Raw genomic sequence first — 24,170 nt, forward strand, 5'->3', positions numbered from 1 at the left:
AAGGCCCTTCCTTTGCCTCTATAACTTATTTCCTAAGCCCATTTCTTCTACAAATTACTTCTACCTCTGTGATTTTTCTAAATAAATGTTTTCTTACAGTTTGAGTCTTGGCTCTGAATTCTTTCCTGGTCAGAACTCAAGTACCAAGGTTGCTGAACTCAGGTATGGTCTGACCCCACCAGTCTAACACTGCCGCCATTCTCATTGCCACCAACACTCTCTTAAGGTATCTGAACCAAGACAATTTCCCTTCCTCAGCAAGGTGAAGAGTCCACCCCAGAATGCTGCAGGAGCCAAAGGGCTCTTCCATCTCCCACAAGTTCCAAGTAGGAGAGCTTCTTTTCCCCGGGAGCAAGACATGAGCATTTTCCATCCTGCCCCCAGCTAATTGTTTCTGAGGCCTAGTCAAATGCAACTGAGAGATGAGTCCATTTTTCTGCCCAATCACCATTTGTAAAATAAAAGGTTCTACCTTGGGCACTGAGCACTGAAGACCCAAACTCCCTTGCCCAGCTTATGAAAGCAGTGGTTCCACAACAACTGAGGCAAGCCAAGAGAAACTAAGGCTGCTGTCTCTCCTCCACCAAGCAATCAGCTCCTAGAGTGGCAGTGTCACTCAGAGAGAAACATGGTATTGTCCATACTCTCAGCTCCTGAGGCCTGGCTCACATTTTGCCTGGTATGGAGAAGAGGGTAGAGAAGCAAAGTAAAACATACAGGTCTTAATCTCTTGCCAAAGGGATTTGACTTCATTTACAACACATTGTGGAGAAGTTCAAGCCTAGAGGCATTCTCATGAACAGTGTAGTTTATAGTGAAAGGTAGTTTGGTAGGAAAAGTAAAGATATATGCTAAAGTTACTGAAAACAATTGAACAATCAGCCACCAATTAGTGACATTTAACAGCCGGATGTGGTCAAGGAAAGATAACAAGAAAGCCCTACCAAAATCTCTGTCATCTGGACATAGACTTTAATTAATCCAGCCAGTCACCAATCAAAAAAATCTGGAGGAAATGGGTAGGAAAGATCAATAACCAGATTCGCTACAATATAATATCTCAAATGTTCACCTTCTAACAAAAAAAGTATAAGTCATGCAAAGAAACGGAAAATATAATCTATAAATCAGGGGGGGGAAAAGCAACAGAAACTGCCTGGGAATGTAACAACATGTTGGATTTATCAAAAAAACTTCAAAATAACCTTTATAAATATGTTCACAAAACTAAAGGAAGCCATAGTTTTAAAATTAAAGAAAGGTATAATGAAAATGTTGCAACAAAGACCAAAATAGAGATAGAAATTATAAGAAGCACCAAGTGGTCACAGACAGTAATTTGATTTCACACAAAAAAGCAAAGAACACTAGTAAATTATAATAAAATATACTTCAAAAGCATGTTTTTCTACTTCCCTTCACCAATTTGAAAAGCAACTACTTAAAATAATATATACATAAAGTACTGATGGGCTTAAATTACATGACAAATATGTGCATAACATAATTGTCAGTAACAGCACAAATGAGGGGGATGATAGCAAAGTTTTATTGGGCTAAGGAAATTACAACATATCATAAAGCAATAATTATAAAAATGAATTGTTCAGTTTGTAACATTAATATATTTAATATGTATAACAGCACTACCAAAGGAAGAGATATAAGGGAATACAGCTGTACTTCAGTAATGTTTCTATATGTCACTGGAATTAAGCTTAGGAAAATAGGAAGCTGATTCTGTTAAAATACCTTAGAGAGCAGACACATGCACAAGCATGCGCACACACACACACACACACACACACACACAAAACCACTAAAAAATTAGTGAAAAAAATTAATAAAGAAATTTTAATGTTACAACACAAAATATTCACTGAATGCAAAAGATAGTAGTAAAGAAAGGAATATAGGAACAAAAAAGACATGATATATAGAAGACAAAAACTGACATGGCAGAGATGAATTCAACCATATCAATAATAACATTAGAGGTAAATAGATTAAACAATCCAACCAAAAGGCAGAGATTATCAGACTGAATTAAAACAAAAAACAACATGATCCAAAAACACACTGTCTACATAAGAAATACTTTAGATTCAAGAATTCAAATCCATTGAAAGTATAGAAAAAGAAATATAATGATAATAGAGTCAATCCATCAGGAATATATGCTATCTAATAAAAGAGTAATATGCAAATTGACCATCACTCCAAGACACAAGATGGCTGCCCCCATGTGGATACAAGATGGCCGCCACAAGATGGCCTGCAGGAGAGGGCAGTTAGGGGTAACCAGGCCAGCAGAGGAGGGCAGTTGGGGGTGACCAGGCCGGCAGAGGAGGGCAGTTGGGGGAGACCCAGGCCTGCAGGGAAGAGCAGTTGGGGGAAACCAGGCCTGCAGGGGAGGACAGTTGGGGGGGGCGCCAGGCCTGCAGGGGAGGGCAGTTGGGGGGGACCAGGCCTGCAGGGGAGGGCAGTTGGGGGGGACCAGGCCTGCAGGGGAGGGCAGATGGGGTCGACCAGGCCTGCAGGGGAAGACAGTTGGAGGCGACCAGACTGGCAGGGGCGGGCAGTTAGGTGTGACCAGGACGTCAGGGGAGGGCAGTTAGGGGCAATCGGGCTGGCCGGGGCACAGTTAGGCGTCGATCAGGCTGGCAGGGGAGTGGTTAGGGGGTGATCAGGCTAGCAGGCAGAAGCGGTTAGGGGCAATCAGGCAGAGGCAGGCGAGCCGTTGGGAGCCAGCAGTCCTGGATTGTGAGAGGGATGTCTGAACGCCCATTAAGGCCCAATCCCACCGGGGTCCCAGACTGGAGAGGGTGCAGGCTGGGCTAAGGGACAACCCCTGCCCCATGCATAAATTTAGTGCACCAGGCCTCTAGTCTATATATATAAAAGCCCAGCAACCAGAACAACAGAATGACCAGAACGACCTGTGGCTATGATGCAAACTGCGGCAGTCAACCTGCCTGATCTGGTCCCTGGTCAGCACCCACCCCCTCCAACTGGCCAGGCCCCCTATCGGCCTCCAACACCCTGATTGGGGGCGAGACCAGCCGGCCAACCTCCCATGTCCCCTCCCCCCAGTCAGCCTGACTTGATCAGCCCCAATTGGGTCGGGCCAGCCAGACACCACCCATGCACAAATTTGTGCACCGGGCCTCTAGTAATAATTATAAACATATATGTACCTAATAAACAGAGGGCCAAAATACTGAAGTTAAAATGAGAGAAATGGACAATTCAATTACAATAGTTGAAGACTTTAATAGCCCACACTGATGATTAATTTTATGTGGAAACCTGGAGGGTGTTTTTGGATAAGATGAACATTTAAATTGGTGAATCTGAGTAAGCAGAATGTCCTCCATAATATAAGTGGGCCTCATCCAATGAGCTGAAGGCCTGAATAGAATAAAAAGACCAGCCTCCATGAACAATAAATTTTCCTTCAGTCTTTATCTGCATCATTAACTCTCCAGAGTCTCAAATGTGCCAGTCTACACTGCAGGTACGAACTTAACAGTCACCATAATTAAATAATAAAATGTTTTTTAAATAATTATCTTTTTTTTTTAAGAGTTCAGGTGGAGGAGAACTTTTTTATTTATTTTTTTTAATCCTTACCTGAGGCTATGTTTTTATTGGTGTGTGTGTGTGTGAGAGAGGGAGAGAAAGAGAAAGAGAAAAAGAGAGAGAGAGACAATGATTGGTTGTCTCCCATAGGCATCCCAGCCAGGGCTCAAACCCGAAACTTGGGTATGTGCCCTGACTTGGAATTGAACCGACAACCTTTCGGTGCACAGGATGACACTCAACTGAGCCACACCAGCTAGGGCAAAATAATTCTCTTTCTATATATGTGCTCATACACATCCTTTTGGTTCTGTTTCTCTTTAGAATCCTGACTAATATACCCACTTTCAATAATGGATAGAACAACTAGACAGAAGATCAACAAGGAAATAGAAAACCTGAAAAACACTATTAACAAATTAGAGCTAATAAACATAATAATACTCTCCTCCAAATGTATACTAGTTTATATAAACTAGAGGCCCGGAGCATGAAATTCGTGCACGGGGGAGGGGCGTCCCTCAGACTGATCTGCACCCTCTCCAATCTGGGAGCCCTCTCACAATCCAGGACTTCTGGCTCCTAACTGCTCACCTGCCTGCTTGCCTGATCTACCTAACTGCCCTCCCCTGCCGGCCTGGTCACCCCTAACTATTCTCCCCTGCCGGCCTGGTCGCCCCTATTAACTTTTTTCTTAAAATCGTATCCCCTTCACACACAATTGTATTTGACTTCCTATTGGCTTCTCCCTCTCACACAATCTTTCTCTCTCCTTTATGTAACACTTTTCCCTACTGACTCATTATTTATAAACTTTTCTTTCCTCCTTATTTCTTACTCTGTTCCATCATCCTTCTTCCCATCTTTCTCCAACCCTCCCTCCCTCCCCACATTCCTTCTTTCCTACCCTCCCCTTTTCCTTTCTTCCCACCTTAATTTTTTTCTTCACTTCCTCCCTCGGACCTGCTTTGCTCCCTCCCCCATTTCTTCCTTCTTCCCATTCTCCTTTTAAGCTCTACTAACTCCCCTTTAAAACTTTCCTTCCCTTCCCTCCCTCTTTCTCTCTCATCCTACCTTTCCCATACATTCTTCTCTACTTACTCCCACTGTTTTAATATCTATCTATCTACCTGCCTAATTATTCACTATCATTAATCTTTTTTCTTTTCTGACTTCTACTTTTAAAATCTGGCCCTAGCCGGTTTGGCTCAGTGGATAGAGCATTAGCCTGCAGACTGAAGGGTCCCAGGTTCGATTCCAGTCAAGGGCACATGCCTGAGTTGTGGGCTTGATCCCCAGTGGGGGGCGTGCAGGAGGGAGCCAATCAATGATTCTCTCTCATCATTGATGTTTCTATCTCTCTCTCCCTCTTCCTTTCTCTCTGAAATCAATAAAGAAATATATTTTAAAATCTGTCCCCAGTACACAACTATACCTGATTTTCATTATAGCTCCTACAGATCACTCTGCATCCTCTTTCCTTCTTTAACTCTGCTCTCTACTGAATCCTTTATAAAGTTCTTTCCTCCCTTTCTCCCTACTTAAAGCTTCTGTTGGGGGGGGGGCGTTAACTCCCAGCCCAGGGCTCAGCCCCAGCCAGGTGTTCGCCGCACCCCCTTCCCCGGCCTCCCCGCCGCTGTCCTGCTCCCATTCCCTGCCCAGGACACCCGGCCCAGCGAGGGTGGCCAAGGCCCATGCAGCCCGGGCACTGCTGCTGCTGCCATGAAGCAGAAGCGCCTCTGTCCGGACCTGTGGGTGCCTCCCCACCAACGGCCCGCACTGGAGACCACCGCCCTCCTCCCACATCTGGGCGGGGCTCCCGCCCTGCTCCTCACTGGCGCACCTGCTCCCCCCTCCCCGCTGTTGTCACCCCCTCCCGTGTGCAGCCTTGAGTTTCCTTCCCTTTCCCATTCCTGCATCTTTTTCTTGTTCCAATTCTATATTTCTGTTTCTCCTCTCGGCCTGTCTGCATGCAGGCCTGCCTTCCTCTCCCTCTCCTTTCTTATCCTCTCCTATTGTATCCTATCCTACCCCGGGCTTTGCAGCTGCCTGAGCAGAGGGCGGGGACATAGCCTGCTGATCCAGTGGTGATGTGACACTGTAACGGATAATTTGCATATTTCTCTATTATTAGTATAGATACTTTTTAAGTGAACATGGAATATTCCAAGAATAGACCATATGCTAGGTCATTAAAAAAAAGAAACCTGTAAAAAGATAGAAATAACACAAAGGATGTTCTCTGAACAAAATAGAATAAAACTGGAAATCAAATGGAAAGTTGGAAAACTCACAAATATTAAGCACCCTTCTAAATAAACAATGGGTCAAAGAGGAAATCAAAAGAAAGATCAGAAAATATTTTGAAATAAGGGAAAATAAAGACAGAATATTAAAACATATGGGATTCAATTAAACGGTGCTCAGATGAAAATATATAGCTCTAAATACCTATATATTAAGGAAGAAGAAAGGACTGAAGTCAATAACCTAATGTTCCACCATAAGATAGAAAAAAAGAACAAACTGAGCCTAAAGCAAGCAAAACGAAGAAATTATAACAATTAGAAAAGTTGATGAAATAGAGAATAGAAAAATAATAGATAAAATTAATGAAACCAAAAGCTGGTTCTTTGAAAGACCAAAAAAGAAAACAACGAACAAATCTTCAGCTAAATTGACATGGTACAAAAGAAAGAAGCCTCTTACCTATCAACAGAACTGGAAACTTAAAAGTGACCTGACTGGTATGGCTCAGTTGATTGGGTGTCATCTCCAAACTAAAAAATTGGTGGTTTGATTCCTAGTAGGAGCACATACTCAGGTTGCAGGTTTGGTCCCGGGTGGGGGTCATGCAGGAGGCATCTGATCAATGTTCTGCTCTCACACTGATGTGTCTCTCTCCCTCTCCCTCTCCCTTCTTTTCTTTCTTTCTAAGAATCAATGGAGGATTAAAAAAAATTTTTTAGAGGAAATTGCTATTACCATTCTTTTAAAAAAGAAATTTAAGCTGTCTGGCATGGCTCAGTGGTTGAGCCTTGACCTATGAACCAGATCATGGTTCAATTCCTAGTGAGGGCACTTGCCTGGGTTGAGGGCTTGATCCCCAGTGTGGGATGTGCAGGAGGTAGCCGATCAATGATTCTCTGTCATCATTGATGTTTCTACCTCTCTTTCTCTCCCTTCATCTCTGACATCAATAAAAATGTATTTTTAAAGAAGAAATTTTAAAGTGTATATTACTAACAACTTAATAGAAGCCAAAAGGATTACAAAGAAATATATAAAAAATTGTATATTAGCAAATTAGGTAACCTAGAATAAATGGACAAATTCCTAGAAAAACATAATTGACTCAAGGAAAAATAGAAAACCTGAATCAACAAGTAATTTCAATTAGTAATAAGAAAACAATTATCCACAATAAAGCCCAGGCCTGGCTAGGATCATCACTGAATTCTACCAAACACTTAAAGAAGAATTGATACCAATACTTCAGACATTTTCCCTCTTCCAAATTATAGAACAAAGGACATCCCAATCCATTTTATAAAGCTAATATAAACTCTGATCGAAAAGAAAATAAATAAAAACAGACAAGGACATCACAAGGAAAAGAACTACAAACTAATTTCTCTTATAAATACAGAGTTAAATGTTGATCAGTTCACAAATACTTTGTGTCCACAAGCTCACAGGAACCTAACAGTTAATTTACCATAGGAGCAATAGTTCAGTGTGTGCTAATTCAGTGTTTGCAATGACTTTATAGAAAACAACTGCTGTGAATAACAATAATTGACTGTAAACATTAATGTTACTGGGTAAAATAACATGTCTGGAATTTGCTTCAAAATAATCCATTGGTCAAAGAGGGAGCAGAGTAGCAGAAGGGAACAGAAGTTTATAGATGAAACAATATTGGTCATGTGTTGATAATTATTCAAGCTGGGTGATGAGTAAACATGGGAGTTAATTAATGTATTCTCTCTGCCTTTGCAACTAATTAAAATTTTCCACAATAAAAAGTAAAACATTTACTACAAATGCACATATAAAGACATCTCACCAAAAACCTAAGGACATATAATAAAGTACCAAAAGACTAAAAAATAAAGAATAATAAATAAGGCCAGCATTTTTCCAAAATGGTACTAATGGCATTTGGAGTAGTATAATTCTTTAATTGAGCAGGATTATCCTATTTATTTAGGATGTTTGGCAATCCCAGCCTTCTTCCACTATGTCAGTAGCACTACTGATTGAAACCAAGGATGCAGGCAAAGCTTTGTCCACAAGGCCATTGTTCACAGCATCACTATAAAACTTTTTAAAAATAAATTAACCTTAATGTACAATAGGAAGACGCCGGATAAATATAAATATGGTTTATCAAAATAATGGAATACATTATAACACCTAAGAATATTATACTTCCTTTTAAATAAAAGCTTCCCCAGAAAGACATTTTTCAAAAGCCTTCCTTCCCCTGGCTGCCAGCAGCTGGCCCCGCCCCCCGCCCACACCGCCTTGGCCTGGCACCACCCATATCCACCGCCACTCACCCCCGGTTCCCCATTCCCCATCGGGCAATCAGCACCTGCCAGCTGGGGGGGAGGGACCAGGAGGTTGGCCAGCAAGCCCCGATCAGGTGATCAGGGTGGTCAGTGTGCATCATAGTGACTGGCTGTTCTGGTCATTCTGCCGTAAGCGTCGCTGGGCTTTTATATAGATAGATGAAAAATAGAAATATTAAATGATGAGAACAATGACCTAAAAATATTTTAATATTTGCTTCTGTCACAACCAAGAGTAAAGTGAAAATTAAAGAATAGCTTTGGAAAGTTAAAAAATATAACACATTAGCAAGTTTAAAAATATATAAAAATAAAAGAAGAGGAGGATAAAGAAAGAATAACAGAAAGGACAACTGAAGTCCCAAGAACATATCTTCTCAAAGGTTTATTCTGCTAAAAAACAGAGTAGGCAGAGTGATCACATTTTATCTCAAGGATGATTGAGGAAGTTACAAGGGTATGTTAACAAAAGACTTTATTCTGATTATCATAAGGGAAATCTGATTGATGAATTAGACATACAAGCAACGTGAGGAGAAACTGATTACACTATTTTAAGAGCTCACAATAATCAAGGACAGTGAAATTAAACATAGATATATATCACAGATTTTAAAAAGTTGAATGCCAGCAATAGCCAAATGATCCCAGGGCAAGAGACTCCAAATGTAAATGCAGTTTAGAGTAACAAAAATAATATTCAGGTTACATAATCATGACTCCAATAAAGAAAAAGAAAAATGCATCCATATGCTTAGCTTCTCATTTAGGAAATGTAATGGAATTCATTTAATAGGAAAGCAAGTTTTTAACTGCTCTGCTAAGTGTCATGGGAGTACTGTATATCAAATGTTTGATAAAGAGTACCTAACATCACTCCACTGCTTCTAATGACCAAGTAAAGGCCTAATAATCTACAGTTGAATAACAGCATCTCACACTGGATAATACAGTGTTAAGTGAAATCCCTCAACCTATTCCAGAATACTTACTATACTCTGGCAAGGTCATCCCAGGCTTTAAAGTAAATACTGCAATTATCTTAGGGGAAAATGAAGCATGTCTAGGAAGGTGCCAACAAGAGCAATCTAAGAGTAAGAAACCAAACAACAGGGACTTCTCCAATTTTTAATGTTGAGCTGTAACAGCTAATCTCTCTCTCTCTCTCTCTCTCTCTCTCTCTCTCTCTCTCTCTCTCTCTCTCCACATTACAGTTTACCTCTTTCTTGCAAACTTCCCAAATGTCAGAATATGAGCAAGAGATATGGCTTACTTATCTGTACTACCTGGTGAACTGGCATCCATTGAAATAAATCCAATACTTTTATCATTTGGAAATCAAATACATTTCTTTCAGTTAGCGATTTTCAACTGGTGTGCTATAAGAATTTTGAAAGCATGCAATACCTGACTAGTCAGAGGCACTGCCCTCTTTTCCCTTAGGTTTTTAAATAAAAAATGACAACAGCCAACACAATGATAGCCACATTGCTATAAGTGTGAATGAATTTTTGACAGATGGGCAAAAGATATATTTTTTGGTGTGCCGCAGAAGTTTAGTAATTAGTTGATGTGTGCCTTTAGATGAAAAAGGTTGAAAATTGCCACTTTAGGGGGTTCACACCAAGTCCTAATTTCATAATGAAAAACAAATTCAACAAGCAAAATACTCATGAAAAAATAACTCGGGCACTTACCTTTCCACAATCAAACTCACTGTTTGTGTGATATCTGGGTTTGTCACCTGGAGACGTTTCCACAAAGACCATACAAATTCTTTATCAGCCTTAAAAAAAAAAAAAAATGACATTTTAAATGCATTGCTTTGTAGCTGTAACGGAGAAGACAATACACTATATAAAGTTAAAAATGAAAACACCAAATTACTTGATTACTAGTACTATAACTATAAAATAGATTCTTAAAAAATATAGTGGGAAGTTTTATTTTAAAAAGTTCTTGTACTGATAGCCCATATACACTTTCACTATTTCTACCCTTCACATTTTAGAGCATAAACATTGAAATGCTGAATAACAAGGTAAATTTACTCTAAAAGGAAATGGCCCTCTAGCTATTGCTCCCTTTTCAGCAAAATTCCTTGAAAGAGCCCCTTCTGTCTCTATTTCTTTACTTCCCATTACTCTATAACCTCCTCCAGTAATATCCCCCATCTCACTATTATGCTAAAATCATTTTTAAAGGTCATCTATATACCCAAAACCAAATGGACAATAAACACTTTCAGTCCATAAGGCCTTGATCAGTTGTTATCAACTATTGACTGTTAGGAATCACTTTTGAGGAATTTGTGTTTTATTTAAACAGTGATGCTCTAGAGATACTGATTTGTTTCAAGTAAGGTTCAAGTATTTTTTTAAAAGCTCCTGAGGTAATCGTGTGCACACAATTTTGAGAACTACTGCTCTAGGTGAACTCATTTAATCCCATGGTTTTACATATCACCTCTACACTGATGACTCCCACATTTCTCTCTAGCTGTCTCCTCTACCCATATCTTGAATCTCCAACTGCCTAACAATTCTACTTGAATGCCTAATAGGTATCCCAAATTTAACTTACCCAAAATAAAATGTTTGATTTCCTACCCTTTCCAAAACCTACACCTCTGTGTCTCAGGAAATGACACCATCTACTCATTTGTTCAAAGACCTAGGATTCAATCTGAGTTGCTCTCTTTTTCCCACATTTCATATCCAAACCATCAGTAAATCCTATTGGCCTTAGCTACAAAATATATCCCAATTCTAAGCACTTCTCAACTCTTCCATAACTATCACCCTTGTCCAAGGCAAGTCCATCTCTTGCCCAGCTCTCTACAATGGTCCCCACCTAGCCTTTTAACAAGTCAAAATCCTCCAATTAAATCCTGTCAATTAGGAAAAGAATCCAAACTCTTAAGACTACAAGACCCTACCTCCCCCCCCATTATCTGGCCCCATATACAACTGTCCAACCTCATCTATCACTCTTTCCCTTGTTCACACTGCCTTTTTTGCTTCACCTGTACCAGAGCCTTTGTACATGTACTATCCACCAGATCTTCATGTAGGTTATTCCTTCACTTCATTCAGGTCTTGGCTTAAATGTCACCTCTTTATAAAGACTTCCCTAATTATATTTATAGCCAAAACTGGTAAATCTCTGGTTAACCCCTTGACCTGTTTAATTTTTTTTTAACAGCACATTTTAAAATACTATTTTTGATTGTTTGTTTGTTCATGTTTACTTGTGTGGCAGATATCACTTATCTATAGCTCTTTCCATCATCCATTATCCCCTTCTTATTAGTTACAGAAAACATTTTAGCTCTTTGCTGCCCAATTAAAAGGCCTCTCTTGCCTGTAAGCTATGTAACTATGCTCTGCCAATCCTATCTAATAAAAGAGTAATATGCAAATTAACCATCACTCTGCTACACCCACCAGCCACGCCCACCAGCCAATCAGGAGCGAATATGCAAATAAACCCAGCCAAGATGGCTACGGCCACAGAGAGCAGGAGGGAGGCTTGGGTTTCCCCGGCAATGGAGGAAGCCAAGCTTTCTGCCTGCCCTTGCCAGCCTAGGCCTCCACTCAAGGCTACAAAGTTTCAGTCATAGAAGATACATAAACCCAAACAGAAATGGCAGCAGCCACTGAGCTGGAAAGAGCAGGAGGCTAGGGTTGCCCCTGGTGATGGAGGAAGCCAAGCTTTCTGCACATCCTGGCTGGCCCAGGCCTCGCTTAAGGCTACAAAGTTTCAATTATAGAAGATACATAAATCCTAATAGAAATGGCTGCCGCCACAAAGCAAGCAGAAGGCTTGGCTCCACTCCAGGCTACAAAGTTTCAATTGTAGAAGATAAATAAACCCCAGATACCAGGGCCTCCACTTGGGTCACCAGGGGGTGTGGCCGGCCTGCAAACCACCACAGGCCCCTTGCCCAGGCCGCCCCACGCCCCAAGGGAACCCCCACCCTGATCCAGGACACCCTTCAGGGCAAACCAGCTGGCCCCCACCCGTGCACCAGGCCTCTATCCTATCTAATAAAAGAGTAATATGCAGATTGACCATCACTCCAACACACAAGATGGCTGCCCCCATGTGGTCAAAGATCCTGCCCCCATGTGGACACAAGATGGCCACCACAAGATGGCCAGCAGGGGAGGGCAGTTGGGAGGGACCAGGCCTGCAAGGGAGGGCAGTTGTGGGCGATCAGGCCAGCAGGGGAGGGTAGTTGGGAGGGACCAGGCCTGCAAGGGAGGGCAGTTGGGGGCGATCAAGCCTGCAGGGGAGGGCAGTTAGGGGTGACCAAGCCGGCAGAGGAGGGAAGTTGGGGGCAACCAGGCCTGCAGGGAAAGGCAGTTGGGAGGGACCCAGGCCTGCAGGGGAGGGCAGTTGGGGGTGACCCAGGCCTGCAGGGGAGAGCAGTTGGGGGGGACAAGATGGCCAGCAGGGGAGGGCAGTTGGGAGGGACCAGGCCTGCAAGGGAGGGCAGTTGTGGGCGATCAGGCCAGCAGGGGAGGGTAGTTGGGAGGGACCAGGCCTGCAAGGGAGGGCAGTTGGGGGCGATCAAGCCTGCAGGGGAGGGCAGTTAGGGGTGACCAAGCCGGCAGAGGAGGGAAGTTGGGGGCAACCAGGCCTGCAGGGAAAGGCAGTTGGGAGGGACCCAGGCCTGCAGGGGAGGGCAGTTGGGGGTGACCCAGGCCTGCAGGGGAGAGCAGTTGGGGGGGACAAGATGGCCAGCAGGGGAGGGTAGTTGGGAGGGACCAGGCCTGCAAGGGAGGGCAGTTGTGGGCGATCAGGCCAGCAGGGGAGGGTAGTTGGGAGGGACCAGGCCTGCAGGGGAGAGCAGTTGGGGGGGACAAGGCCTGCAGGGGAGGGCAGTTAGGGGAAAACATGCTGGCAGGGGAGCAGTTAGGCATCAATCAGGCTGGCAGGGGAGTGGTTAGGGGGTGATCAGGCTGGCAGGCAGAAGCAGTTAGGGGCAATCAGGAAGGCAGGCAGGCGAGCAGTTGGGAGCCATCAGTCCTGGATTGTGAGAGGGATGTCCAACTGCCCGTTTAGGCCCACCAGGATCGGGCCTAAACGGGCAGTCGGACATCCCAGGAGGGGTCCCAGATTGGAGAGGGTGCAGGCTGGGCTGAGGGACACACACCCCTGTGCACGAATTTCATGCACCGGGCCTCTAGTAAAATATAAGAAGTGTTGTTGGAAATCTTAAAATTAGTTTTATGTCTACCAATTGTGTTACAAATATTTTTTCTAGCATGTTGTTGTTTAGCTACCTTTTGGGAGAAAAGGTAGTTATTTATTTCATATATTCAAATTTACCCATCAATTACATTGTAGCTTATGGATTTTATGTACCAATTAGAAGCCCTTCCCTACTCCAATATTAGAAATACATTTACCTATATTTACTTCTAAAATTTTATGTTTTCATTTTTTAATGCTCTAATGTTTTATCTATTTTGGGGTGTGTTTTTTTGTTAAAGACTTTTGACAGCCTGAATACTAGAGAGTACTGTAAAAATCCTTATACATCATGCACTGTTTTATCCATTTAAAAGTAAGAATTCAACTTTTGGGCTAAAGACAAGAAATGTCAATAAAGGGTGTGCAAAACTAGGTTTGCAGTTTTAAGTATGCAAAAATAGTTTATTCTTGTATTATTTATTAACTAGAGGCCCAATGCACGAAATTCATGCAAGTGGCTCGGCCTATCGCAGCCCCTGCAGCCTCTCGGCCCCACCCACTGGTCCTTCCAGACGGTGGTCCCGAAGGTCATTGCACTGTCATATTAGCTATTAGGTCTAATTAGCATATTAACTCTTTATTATATAGGATTATTGTATTATTTGCCATGCAAACTGTAAGCCTACTTTTGCCCACTCCATATATGAACATGTCATAACCTACTCAAAAAGCAATGAAGATATGGAAAAAGTTAATACAACATTATGTGCTCTAATATCCCTATTTTTAAAAGGTATGTTGGTGACATTACAAAATCTCTTGAAACCAATGTTAGCTATAAATATATCTTCTAGCTTGCTTCCAAACAAATTAGCAAAGATTGACATGTATTTTAATCTCAACTTTTCTATCTAAAGTACTAAGCAATAAATAAAAATAAAAATGTAAAAAAAAAGTTTTCAACATTTATAAAATAACTGAGTTACTTCAGCTTAAAAAAGTATGACTTACTAATAAAGGACTTCACTCTAGCAGTGAAAGTGACATAAGAAATCTATAAATATCTGTTGAGAAAATGTTTACACCTTAATTTATACTTTTTTCTTTTTGTTATTGTTATGGTTAATGGTTATTTTACCTATCCTCTTCAATCCCCAACGAAGAGAAAGTAACAATAAATTCTCCTTAAGCTGTTTATATCAGAGTCCAGAGAAAACAGCCTCCTTCTGAGGAAAAGAATCCTCTAAAAACACTCTATTGTTTACAGTTTATACCCAGAAGTCATTTTGGGAAGTACTTGCTAATTTCAAAACTTCTTTATTTTAAAATTTCATTATTAATTTCTTTCTTTTATTTATGGTCAGTAACAGTATGCAGATTTTCTTTTTTACCTAAAAATACTTGAATGTGTAAGTGATACCTAGTTTGAAAAAAAAAAAAGTTATTTTATGAGCAATAAAATGCTATGAATGGATGCGGGACTAGTCTATGTATTAGTTTTTATGAGTTTCTCAGTTATTTAAATGTTATATCATCTTCAGTGTGGATTATATTTCTAGTTGCTCAAAAGGCTTTCTTTCATATACAAAAAGAAATAAAGGCTCCAGAAAACACAAAACTAGTTTTCAAACTGTTTCAGTCATTATTAAAACAAGAAAACTAACCACCACCAATAACATTGTCTTTATGTTTTCCTATATTTCACTTCCTTTGAATACTTAAATATATTCTTTAAAAAAATAAAAACCTTTAAAAATTATAAATAAAATTATTACTACAGAACTTCTACACAGAATCAAATAATTAAATTTTAAAATCCTACTCCTTCTCACAGTTTATTAAACTCAGACTATGAATGAGTTGACTAAATGCTAGGAGACTTGAGTCTAAATTATCTTAGCAGTGGATTAGCTTTGACTTTCACTTATCAGCTAGCATGGAAATACATAACCACTTTACAGACACAGACACCCAAAATTGTCTTTTTCACTGGGTTCCTAATCTACCAGCCCCCAGTTTAGTGTCTAACAAAATAATAGGTGGGATAGGAAGATGGCTGCCGACGGGAAGGCAGGCTACAAGATAGTGTGTGAGTGAGAAAATGAAAGGAGAGTGTGTGGACATACGGGGAGTGTCTATTTGTGAGTGAAGGACGGCTATATTCCAAGGGACTGTTGGGGACTGCCATACCGGGCAGCCTCCACTGCTGCTGAAATCTCTCCAGGAGCAACTGGCTCTGCCGCAGAGACCGCGACATCTTGAAGGGGAGAGTGGCTGTGATTGGAAGCCTAGCCTTACCTTCAATTGGGAAGAATTGGATACCTCACGGGACCCTACAACCACAACATCCAGGGACCATCAGTGAACCCACGAACACCAGGTCTCAAGCAGCGTGAATATGCAGACCCGGACAAGCGCTGCACCTTCTCACGGAAAGGTCAGATTTCACCCAGAGAAAGGTGAGGTCTCTGATCCAGGCTGAAGGGAGAAATGCACGCAGTGGGATCTAGAGGTTCAGAGGAAGTCTGCGCTCCACAAAATCTGTGGACATTGGGGCCAGCGTAGTCCACAAATGTGGAAGGGGGTCCACAGGGCTGCTGACAGAAAGGAACTTTAGAAATCAATCCATAGCTGGGCTGGGCACAAAAAGGCAGCCTGAAGCTTTACCAGTAAACCGGCTGTGCTGTGCCAGGGGAAAAAGACTTGCACAGAGATGTGAGCAGAGTCGCGCACAGTGCCGGGATGAAAAAGTCGAGAGTTCACACACTTACTCTGGCTCTTTTTACTCTTTAAATCCTTGCTTTTGATTACTAAGCCCAATAAATAGGATCACCCAATTAAAAACACCCTCAGAGATTGCAGGAGAAAGTTGTTTTTGTGGCACCTGGGGATCAAAGTGGGGAGAAACAATCAGAAAACCAGCTCTGGGGCAGTCCATACCCCCAAGCCAATATTAAGTGCAGCAGGGAAAACAAATTCTAAATACTGGGTAGAGAGGACTTACAGCCCTGAGTGTCAATACAGAAACACTGCCACCCAGGGGTTGAATTGCAAACTGACTCTTGTGTAAATACAACCACAGGCAGGCTAAGTAACAAAGAAATACTGCCTGCTTGAAAACAAGATTGTGGCTAATGACACAGAGAAGCTGTGGAACACAGGGAACTTCAATACTGTCCTGACTACCTGACAGGAAACAGGCATGCCAAACAGAACAGCAGAGGAAGTGAATGACTTTCACTACTGCACATTTTTATTTTTTATCTTTTACTTAAGAAATTAAATTTTTTTCTCACTTGATTTTACCGTTTTAATTATTATATTTTTATTTTTAATCAGTATTATTACTACTACTATTTTACCTTTTTTTAAGTTTCATTTTATTTTCTCTTTATTTTATTTTATTTTGGGATTAGTGTTCTACATTCTATTTTCATTTTTCCTTTAGCATCATTTTACTCTATCTCAACTTTACCTTTATGCCAACACTCTTTCTCACTTTTCCCCTTTTGTGGTCCTGTTTCTCTTACCCTATTCCTGCTTTAGATTTTCCTTATTCCTTCTTTTTACCCTGTTAAAAATTCATCCTACTTATATATCTAATTTCCGATCCCCTGCTCCAAGTCCATACACACTTCTCTCTTCTTTCTTCACTATCCAATTTTTTTTCTCTCTTCCCTTTTTTTTGTTTTTTGTTTTATTTTCTTTTGTTTTGCCCTTCTTTCTCTCTGTCCTATTGTTGTTGTTAGTTTGATTATTGATTAGATTGGTTTTGTTTGTGTGACTGTTTCTTTTTGTTTTGCTTCTCTTTTTTCCTCTCCTCACTTGTTATTAGTTGTTGTTTGTAGTTTGCATTCATATCTGGGTGGTAGTTGTTTGCATTTTTTTTTTATTAGTTGCTGCTCTATTGGAGTTTTCTCCCCACATAAATAGCTTTTCCCCCTTCTTTTTTATTCTCTTTCTTTTCTCTCTTCCTTTTTTTTCCTTTTCTCAATATCATTTTTGCACTCTTTTTTTTTTTTTATCCCCCAATTCTCTTTTCTCTGGTGGTCACCTTTATTTGGGGTTATTAGTATCATGAATACATTTGTGTTCAGTGCCTGTGCGTTATGCCTTGTTGTGTTGTATTTTGTGCCTTTCAGTCAACACAGGAGAGAGAGAGCTACATAACCAGATACGCGGAGAGGAGAGATCATGGGGAGACAAAGAAACAGCCCACATATGAAAGAAAAGGAGGCATCACCAGAAAAGAAAGTAAACAAAATGGAGGCAAGCAATATGTCAGAGAAAGATATCAAAGAAATGCTCATAAGGTCACTGAAAAGGATGGAAGACAAATTCAACAATATGTGTAAGAACCAAGAGGAAATGAAGAAGAACCAAGAAGAAATGAAAAATGACATCACTGCAACAAAGAATTCAATAGAAAGCATCAACAGTAGACTAGAAGAAGCAGAGGACTGCATCAGTGAGCTAGAAGACAAGGTAGGAAAATATACCCAAGCAGAGCAGCATCTAGAAAAAAAGCTTAAAAACAAGAGGAGAGCCTAAGGGAACTTTGAGACAACACAAAACGAAACAACATCCGCATAATAGGGGTTCCAGAAGGAGAGGAAACAGAGCAAGGAATAGAAAACCTGTTTGAAGAAATAATGACAGAAAACTTCCCTGATATAGGGAAGAAAAAACCCACACAAATCCAAGAAGCTCACAGAGTCCCAAACAAAATGAACCCCAAAAGACCAATGCCAAGGCACATTATAGTTAAATTGGCAAATACCAACAACAAAGTAAGAATCTTAAAAGCGGTCAGAGACAGACATTAAGTTACCTATAAAGGATCCCCCATCAGATTAGCAACTGATTTCTCAACAGAAACACATCAGGCCAGAAGGGAATGGAATGAAATATACAAAGTCATGCAAAGGAAGGGTCTGAATCTAAGAATACTGTACCCAGCAAGACTATCAATAAAAATTGAAGGTGAAATCAGGAGCTTCACAGACAAAAAAGGACTAAGGGAGTTTATCACCACCAAACCAGCAATGCAAGAAATGCTAAAGAGTCTGCTATAAAAAGAAGAAATAGGAAGTGAAGAAGGAACACAGGCATAAAAAATAAAAATGGCAACAAACAAGTACCTATCAATAATAACTTTAAATGTAAATGGATTAAATGCCCCAATCAAAAGACATAGGGTAGCTGAGTGGATAAGAAAATATGAACCATATATCTGCTGTCTACAGGAAACCCACCTCAGAAAAAAGGACTCACACAGACTGATGGTGAAGGGATGGAAAAAGGTATTTCAGGTGAATGGAAATGAAAAAAAAGCTAGGGTAGCAATACTTATATCTGACAAATTAGATCTCAAAGTGAAGGACATTAATAAGAGATAAGGAAGGCCACTTCATAATACTAACAGGAGCAATCCAACAAGAAGAAATAACTCTGGTAAACATATACGCACCCAGCCCTAACTGGTTTGGCTCAATGGATAGAGCGTTGGCCTGCGGACTGAAAGGTCCCAGGTTCGATTCCGGTCAAGGGCATGTACCTTGGTTGCGGGCACATTCCCAGTAGGAGGTGTGCAGGAGGCAGCTGATGGATGTTTCTCTCTCATTGATATTTCTAACTCTCTATCCTTCTCCCTTCCTCTCTGTAAAAAATCAATAAAATATATTTTAAAAAAAACAAACATATACGCACCCAATACAGGAGCACCCAAATACATTAAAAAACACACATAACATAATAGGCCACCAATTGACCTGTACTGGAGGAATGAATTCAATAAACATATGAAATATATTTCCCATATTTAAACAAAAAATGAAAGGAATTTAATTACAAAGTATAGTACAAAGTAGCCACTCAATAAATTATGAAAATTAACTGCATGAAAATATTCACCTCCTAGACTAAAGATACTATCAATGATAAGGATTCTAATGATTTAATACAGTATGTTCTCGTGTTGTTTTTTTTTTTTTGCTTTTGAGTGACTGGACAGCACAGCTAAATGTATAACAAAAAATAATAACTGGCTGAATTCTCTGGTCATATACTCTTAATTCCAATATTGCATGCTTCATGAAAGTTTCATCATTAAAGTTGAAATAGTGAATATATATTTCATTTCAATGCCCTAAATAATTTTTACCTGGAACTGATTTACAGCTTTTTGACTGCTACTAAAAAAGGAACTAAGCTTTGAGATATACATATACATACATATATATGTTACACATAATTTTTTCTCATCTGATATTACAAAAGGAGTAATAAATGTGCACATACATGTACCCACATCAACCTTTGTCATAAACAGAACATATTCTTGAATAATCAAAATATGGTGACGTTAGGTTCTACACAATGGACAAAACATCAATGTCATAGACTTAAATTTACCATTTGAAACATCATTGAACATTCCTTAGGAAAAAGCTACATTTGGAAGCTCATGTCCTATCCTTAATAAATCCAAGACAGACAGCTTTTGTCTCATCTTGTAATTAATCATGTTTTCTTAAACTAAGCATTATGAGTATGTTGCTTGCTAATCTGAGACCATATGAAAAAAAATTTAATAAAATATACCATCACATAGAGTAGGATAAGATGTTCGTATTCAACGAAATACTTGGAACTGAGATTGTTTTCTATTACATGCTTATTCTGTCATTCCATAGAGAGGAGATATGGAATCACTCAAACTTCATATTTCTCCAAGTACATATAATTAAATTCCTGTAAGTTAAATGTGGGGGGAAAAAACAACTAACCTAAATGAAGCTACTACTTATGACCAGAGACTAATTATCAGATTTCTTTCTCCCAAACTGTACATTTGACCCATTACTAGGTTGTGAAATGAATTTAAATCTGAGCTGCATTTTCTTAAATAATAGAATTTAAAAGAAAATATCAGTTAATAACATAGTAAATATTCTTTCTGAAATTATATGTGTATGTATGATGTGTATACGTACCAGGTTGAGATGTAAAATGAATTTCCTATTTTGGAAATTGCAATTTTGTAAAGATTTGAAAAATATAGGGTTAATACTATATATCCTTGGGTAGTGTGATCTCTAGCTGAATAAGTGGAAGAACAAGTAAAAAAAAAATATATATATATATATATATATATATATATATATATATATATACACACACACACACACACACACAAGTGAATGTTTAATTCCTTAAGTACTTGTTTACAAAACAAGTGGGAGTTCATTATTACTTCCCATGTTTCCCCAAGAGCAGGAGTATGGTTTGACAAGTTTTATGATATTCGGGAAACTATCAATCTTGTCTGACATTACTGGAATGCCTATGATCATCTAAGTGTCAATATTACAAAAAACTCAGGTACCACTGCTCTAAGCTAATTATGACCATCTCTATTCTTACATCTGCATAGAATACTTCATTTATCTTCCTAGTCCCTTATATGTCCAAGATCACAAAGGCCAACATCCTGTTTGAAGCCAATTTTTTAAAGAATTTAACAGTGGATGGATTTAGGGGAAAAGGTCAGTCACTGGGCTGTTTCCAACAGATTTTCTTAATCAAATCAATCATAAAAATATCTTAGCTCCTTAGCCACTAAAGGCATAACGATGGGAAATATAGAATGAGGGAGGGGTCTGGAGAAAAGTGTAGAAGATATGGGCAAATAGTACCTTAGGACCCCAACGGTTACAATGAAACAATGGTTTCATATATTTAAACTACCCAAGGGTGGGGTGTGCAGATGACACCATGCTTTACTTCTCTAGTATCTTTTCTTTATCTCTTCGGTCCTTATCCACTGAAGAACAGAAAATGGGAAAATAAAAAGGAGGCAGCCACCTAATACCTACCCACTTGTTTAAAAAAAGGCATATTCAATTTCAACAAGAGTTTCCCGTTTTTTACAGCCTTGACTCAATCAGCAAGGACCTACAAAAGGGGCAAAATAATCTGATAGAACTGAGAGAAGTAATTTCATGAATTTTTATTCAACTAAACTGAATCTACTCATAAAGATACCTTGGTGTTTTGCAGCTCCTAACTGGTTCTATCTCGAAGACAGTGATTCAAAGACCTACTATGAACCCCAACATTTAATTACCCAACCCTGTCTAAAGGTTCTGGTAACAGCTAAGAAGTGTGGTAAGGATGCAAAATGAAAGGGCAATCCAATCTCTCTGAACATGATCAAGCCATCTCTGGTATACACAAACTCTACAAATCACTGGAAAGTAATGTTAACACAACTTATCTAGTAAATACATTAGTGTGAAATTTCAGACTCGAGGACCATGGGATTCCTATGGCGGGTTAATAAGTATCAAGTATCAACTATTGTGTGTTCAAGTACCCGCCCCAAGACTCCCTAAAAATTATTGGTCTGTGTTTACAACTTAAGTTTGACTAACAAGGGAAGGTGTGGGACTGAAAATTAAAAACAGGCTCCTCCCTCGGTGGATTTTACTTGAACAAGTGTTTAAACTTTGCTGTTCAACATTTCAACTCGTGCCCTGCACGCCACGCCTGCGGCACCCAGTACCTCTACAGTTAGACGGAGAGACTGGGCTTGGGGAAGAGGTACGGGGAGGATGCGACTGCCGGTTCAGGTGGTATCCAAGTAAAGAGAACCAAACCCCGGGAACTGAGAACTCAGTTCGGCGGACGTCCAGGGTGGGGCAGGAGCCCGCGGTCGGGCAGCGGGGAGCCGGCCGGGCTGCGGGTGGGAGCCGGGAGGGATCGCCGCGGGCGGGCGGGGCGGGGCGGGGTGGGTCTCCAACCCGCGCGGCCACGCAGCCCAAGGCGGAGGCAGAGGGTCGCGCCTCCCCACAGGCCCGGCCCGCAACGGAGGCCTCGATACCTGACACAGGGCCAGCTCCTCCTTTAGGCTGCTCAGTTCTTCCTCCAGCAGCTGCATCCGGGTCACCATGACCTCCTCTACCGAGATGCCCTCTAGCCGCTCGGACCCCGTGGGCGCACTGAGGAGGGGAGCCTGAGCCGGAGCTGATCCCCCCGGCCCTCGCTGGCCTCCCGACCCCTCTCCACCCGGCCAGGATATGTCTCCTCGGTCCACAACGCCCTCCCGCGCCGCGCCGCTGAGGCCCAAGGCCTCGCTGCTCACTGCGTGGACCGCAGCTCCCCGCCCAACACGTGAGGACCGGGTCCCCGAAAGCCGCGCTGGGGGCGGAGAGGGCGGCGAACGCGCCGCCATGGCCTCTGCTGCTAACGGGTCAAGTTCGTTCTTGGAGACTCCACCTCCCTTTCCCCATCCTGGAGAGCCTGGAGCGCCGATCTACGCATGCGCTAGCCTTTTCCCGCCTGGGCGCGCGGGGTCTCGCGCTTGCCGGTCCGGGAGGGCTTCCCGCGGGCCGCGCGCCCGGCGCCAGCGTTGGACTGCGCACGCGCCACGGCCCACCCTGCGCACAGCCAAGGCCAGCCCTGCCAGAGGCTTCAGACCTGCACGCCTCGGCTTGCCACTCATCTAACCCCTACCCGGCACGCCAGTCTAGCTGGCATCTCCCCTCTTAAAGCCTTTCTTGCGAGCCCCCTGCCCCTAGTGACCCTAACTGTGAGTCCTGGCCCTCAAGGCCCCTGCCAACTCGTTTGTCACATTTCACTGACCGCCCTGGAGTGTTAGTTACAGGGCTAACCTCTCCTGCGCTGGTGCAAGCGCCTGGAGGATGGGGAGTAAGTTTCACGCTGGCGTTTTCTTCACGCCCCTTCGCAAAACTGCTTCACGTACATTTGTCATCCAGCTGACGGATGTCCAGGAGAGGTGCAAAGCCTTGTGCTGAGCTGGGACTCTCAGGCAGGTTTCCCATTTGAATTATGATCTTCTCATACCCTTTGTCTTTTGTTCTGCAAGAGTCATGATTTCCTTTGCATTTATGTCAGCTGCTTCATGTGCTGGCAGAATATCAGAGCGAGTGTGACCCACGCTGCCTGACAGTTTGGGTCCTTGGAACAATTTGAAGTCAATAATTCAGAGTGCGGTTAAAGAAACAAGACCGGCAACCCTGCATTGGTCAAGGGTCAACTGTCCATGGAAAATTCCAGAAATTACCAAAAAAAAAAAAAATCATGTTTAAAAGAAAGAAACAAGACCAGCTTTCTTTATCCTTTTTAACAGAATTCCTTTTCTTCCTCCCTGCTATCTCTTTCTTTATCAACTTCGAATAGGCAACATTCTCTTTGTCATCATAACACGTCCTACTAGTGATACGTTGAGTAAAGAGATGCACATTGAACTAGCAATAGAGTTCCACCTAAAGCTAGTTCTGCTCTCCCCGGAAGAAAGGGCGCCAGAATACTGCAGAGCTAGGTGGGGAGGAGAGCACTGGGAGTAGGGGGATGTGTACTGTAACTGATGACCTCTTCAGGTAATCAAAACTATGGCTCTGTGGCCGAATCTAGTCCACACTCAAAAGACAGCCCCCTCCCAAAATTAGAAGCCGGTGAAGGCAAGATGAGTGAGTTTCCTTTCCACTGAAGGTGAATGAACACCTCTCATTTAGAAAAGGATGACATTAGAAAAAGCACGTATAAGCCTGTGTTACAAATCACTGCCACGTTGAACGTTCACTATAGGCTGAGTCACTTTTCATATAAGTACTTATTCCATTCTTACAACATCACAGTAAAATAGACGCTCCCATTTTACTAGTGAGACTCAAGAGATTGTTTTCTTTGCCTGAAGTCCCACATCTGGTATTAGAAAAGCTAGGATAGGAATCCACTTAACTCTAAAACCTGTGCCTTTGATCTCTACCCTTACTCTATACTAGT

General features: G+C 41.4%; 1 protein-coding gene across 5 annotated transcripts in view; it reads right to left on the reverse strand.

Moving 5' to 3' along the window:
• CNTLN (centlein) overlaps nt 1–22,734 on the reverse strand; it is a 299,452-nt gene extending 276,718 nt beyond the window's left edge. For 4 of the 5 annotated variants that reach the window (XR_013960576.1, XR_013960577.1, XM_080667631.1 and 1 more), the window contains exons 1-2: nt 22,246–22,734; nt 9,857–9,945 (exon numbers count right to left, since the gene is read on the reverse strand). Coding sequence is in view for 3 of the 5 variants with exons in the window: in XM_080667631.1 (XP_080523757.1) it covers nt 9,857–9,945; nt 22,246–22,596 (440 nt within the window). In the remaining 2 variants the exon portion in view is untranslated. The remainder of the gene's footprint in view (nt 1–9,856; nt 9,946–22,245) is intronic. The other variant, XM_080667632.1, reaches the window with a different exon arrangement.
• Between the last annotated feature and the right edge of the window lie 1,436 nt (nt 22,735–24,170).

Source organism: Plecotus auritus, assembly GCF_963455305.1.
Source record: "Plecotus auritus genome assembly, chromosome: 5".
Lineage (NCBI taxonomy): Eukaryota > Metazoa > Chordata > Mammalia > Chiroptera > Vespertilionidae > Plecotus > Plecotus auritus.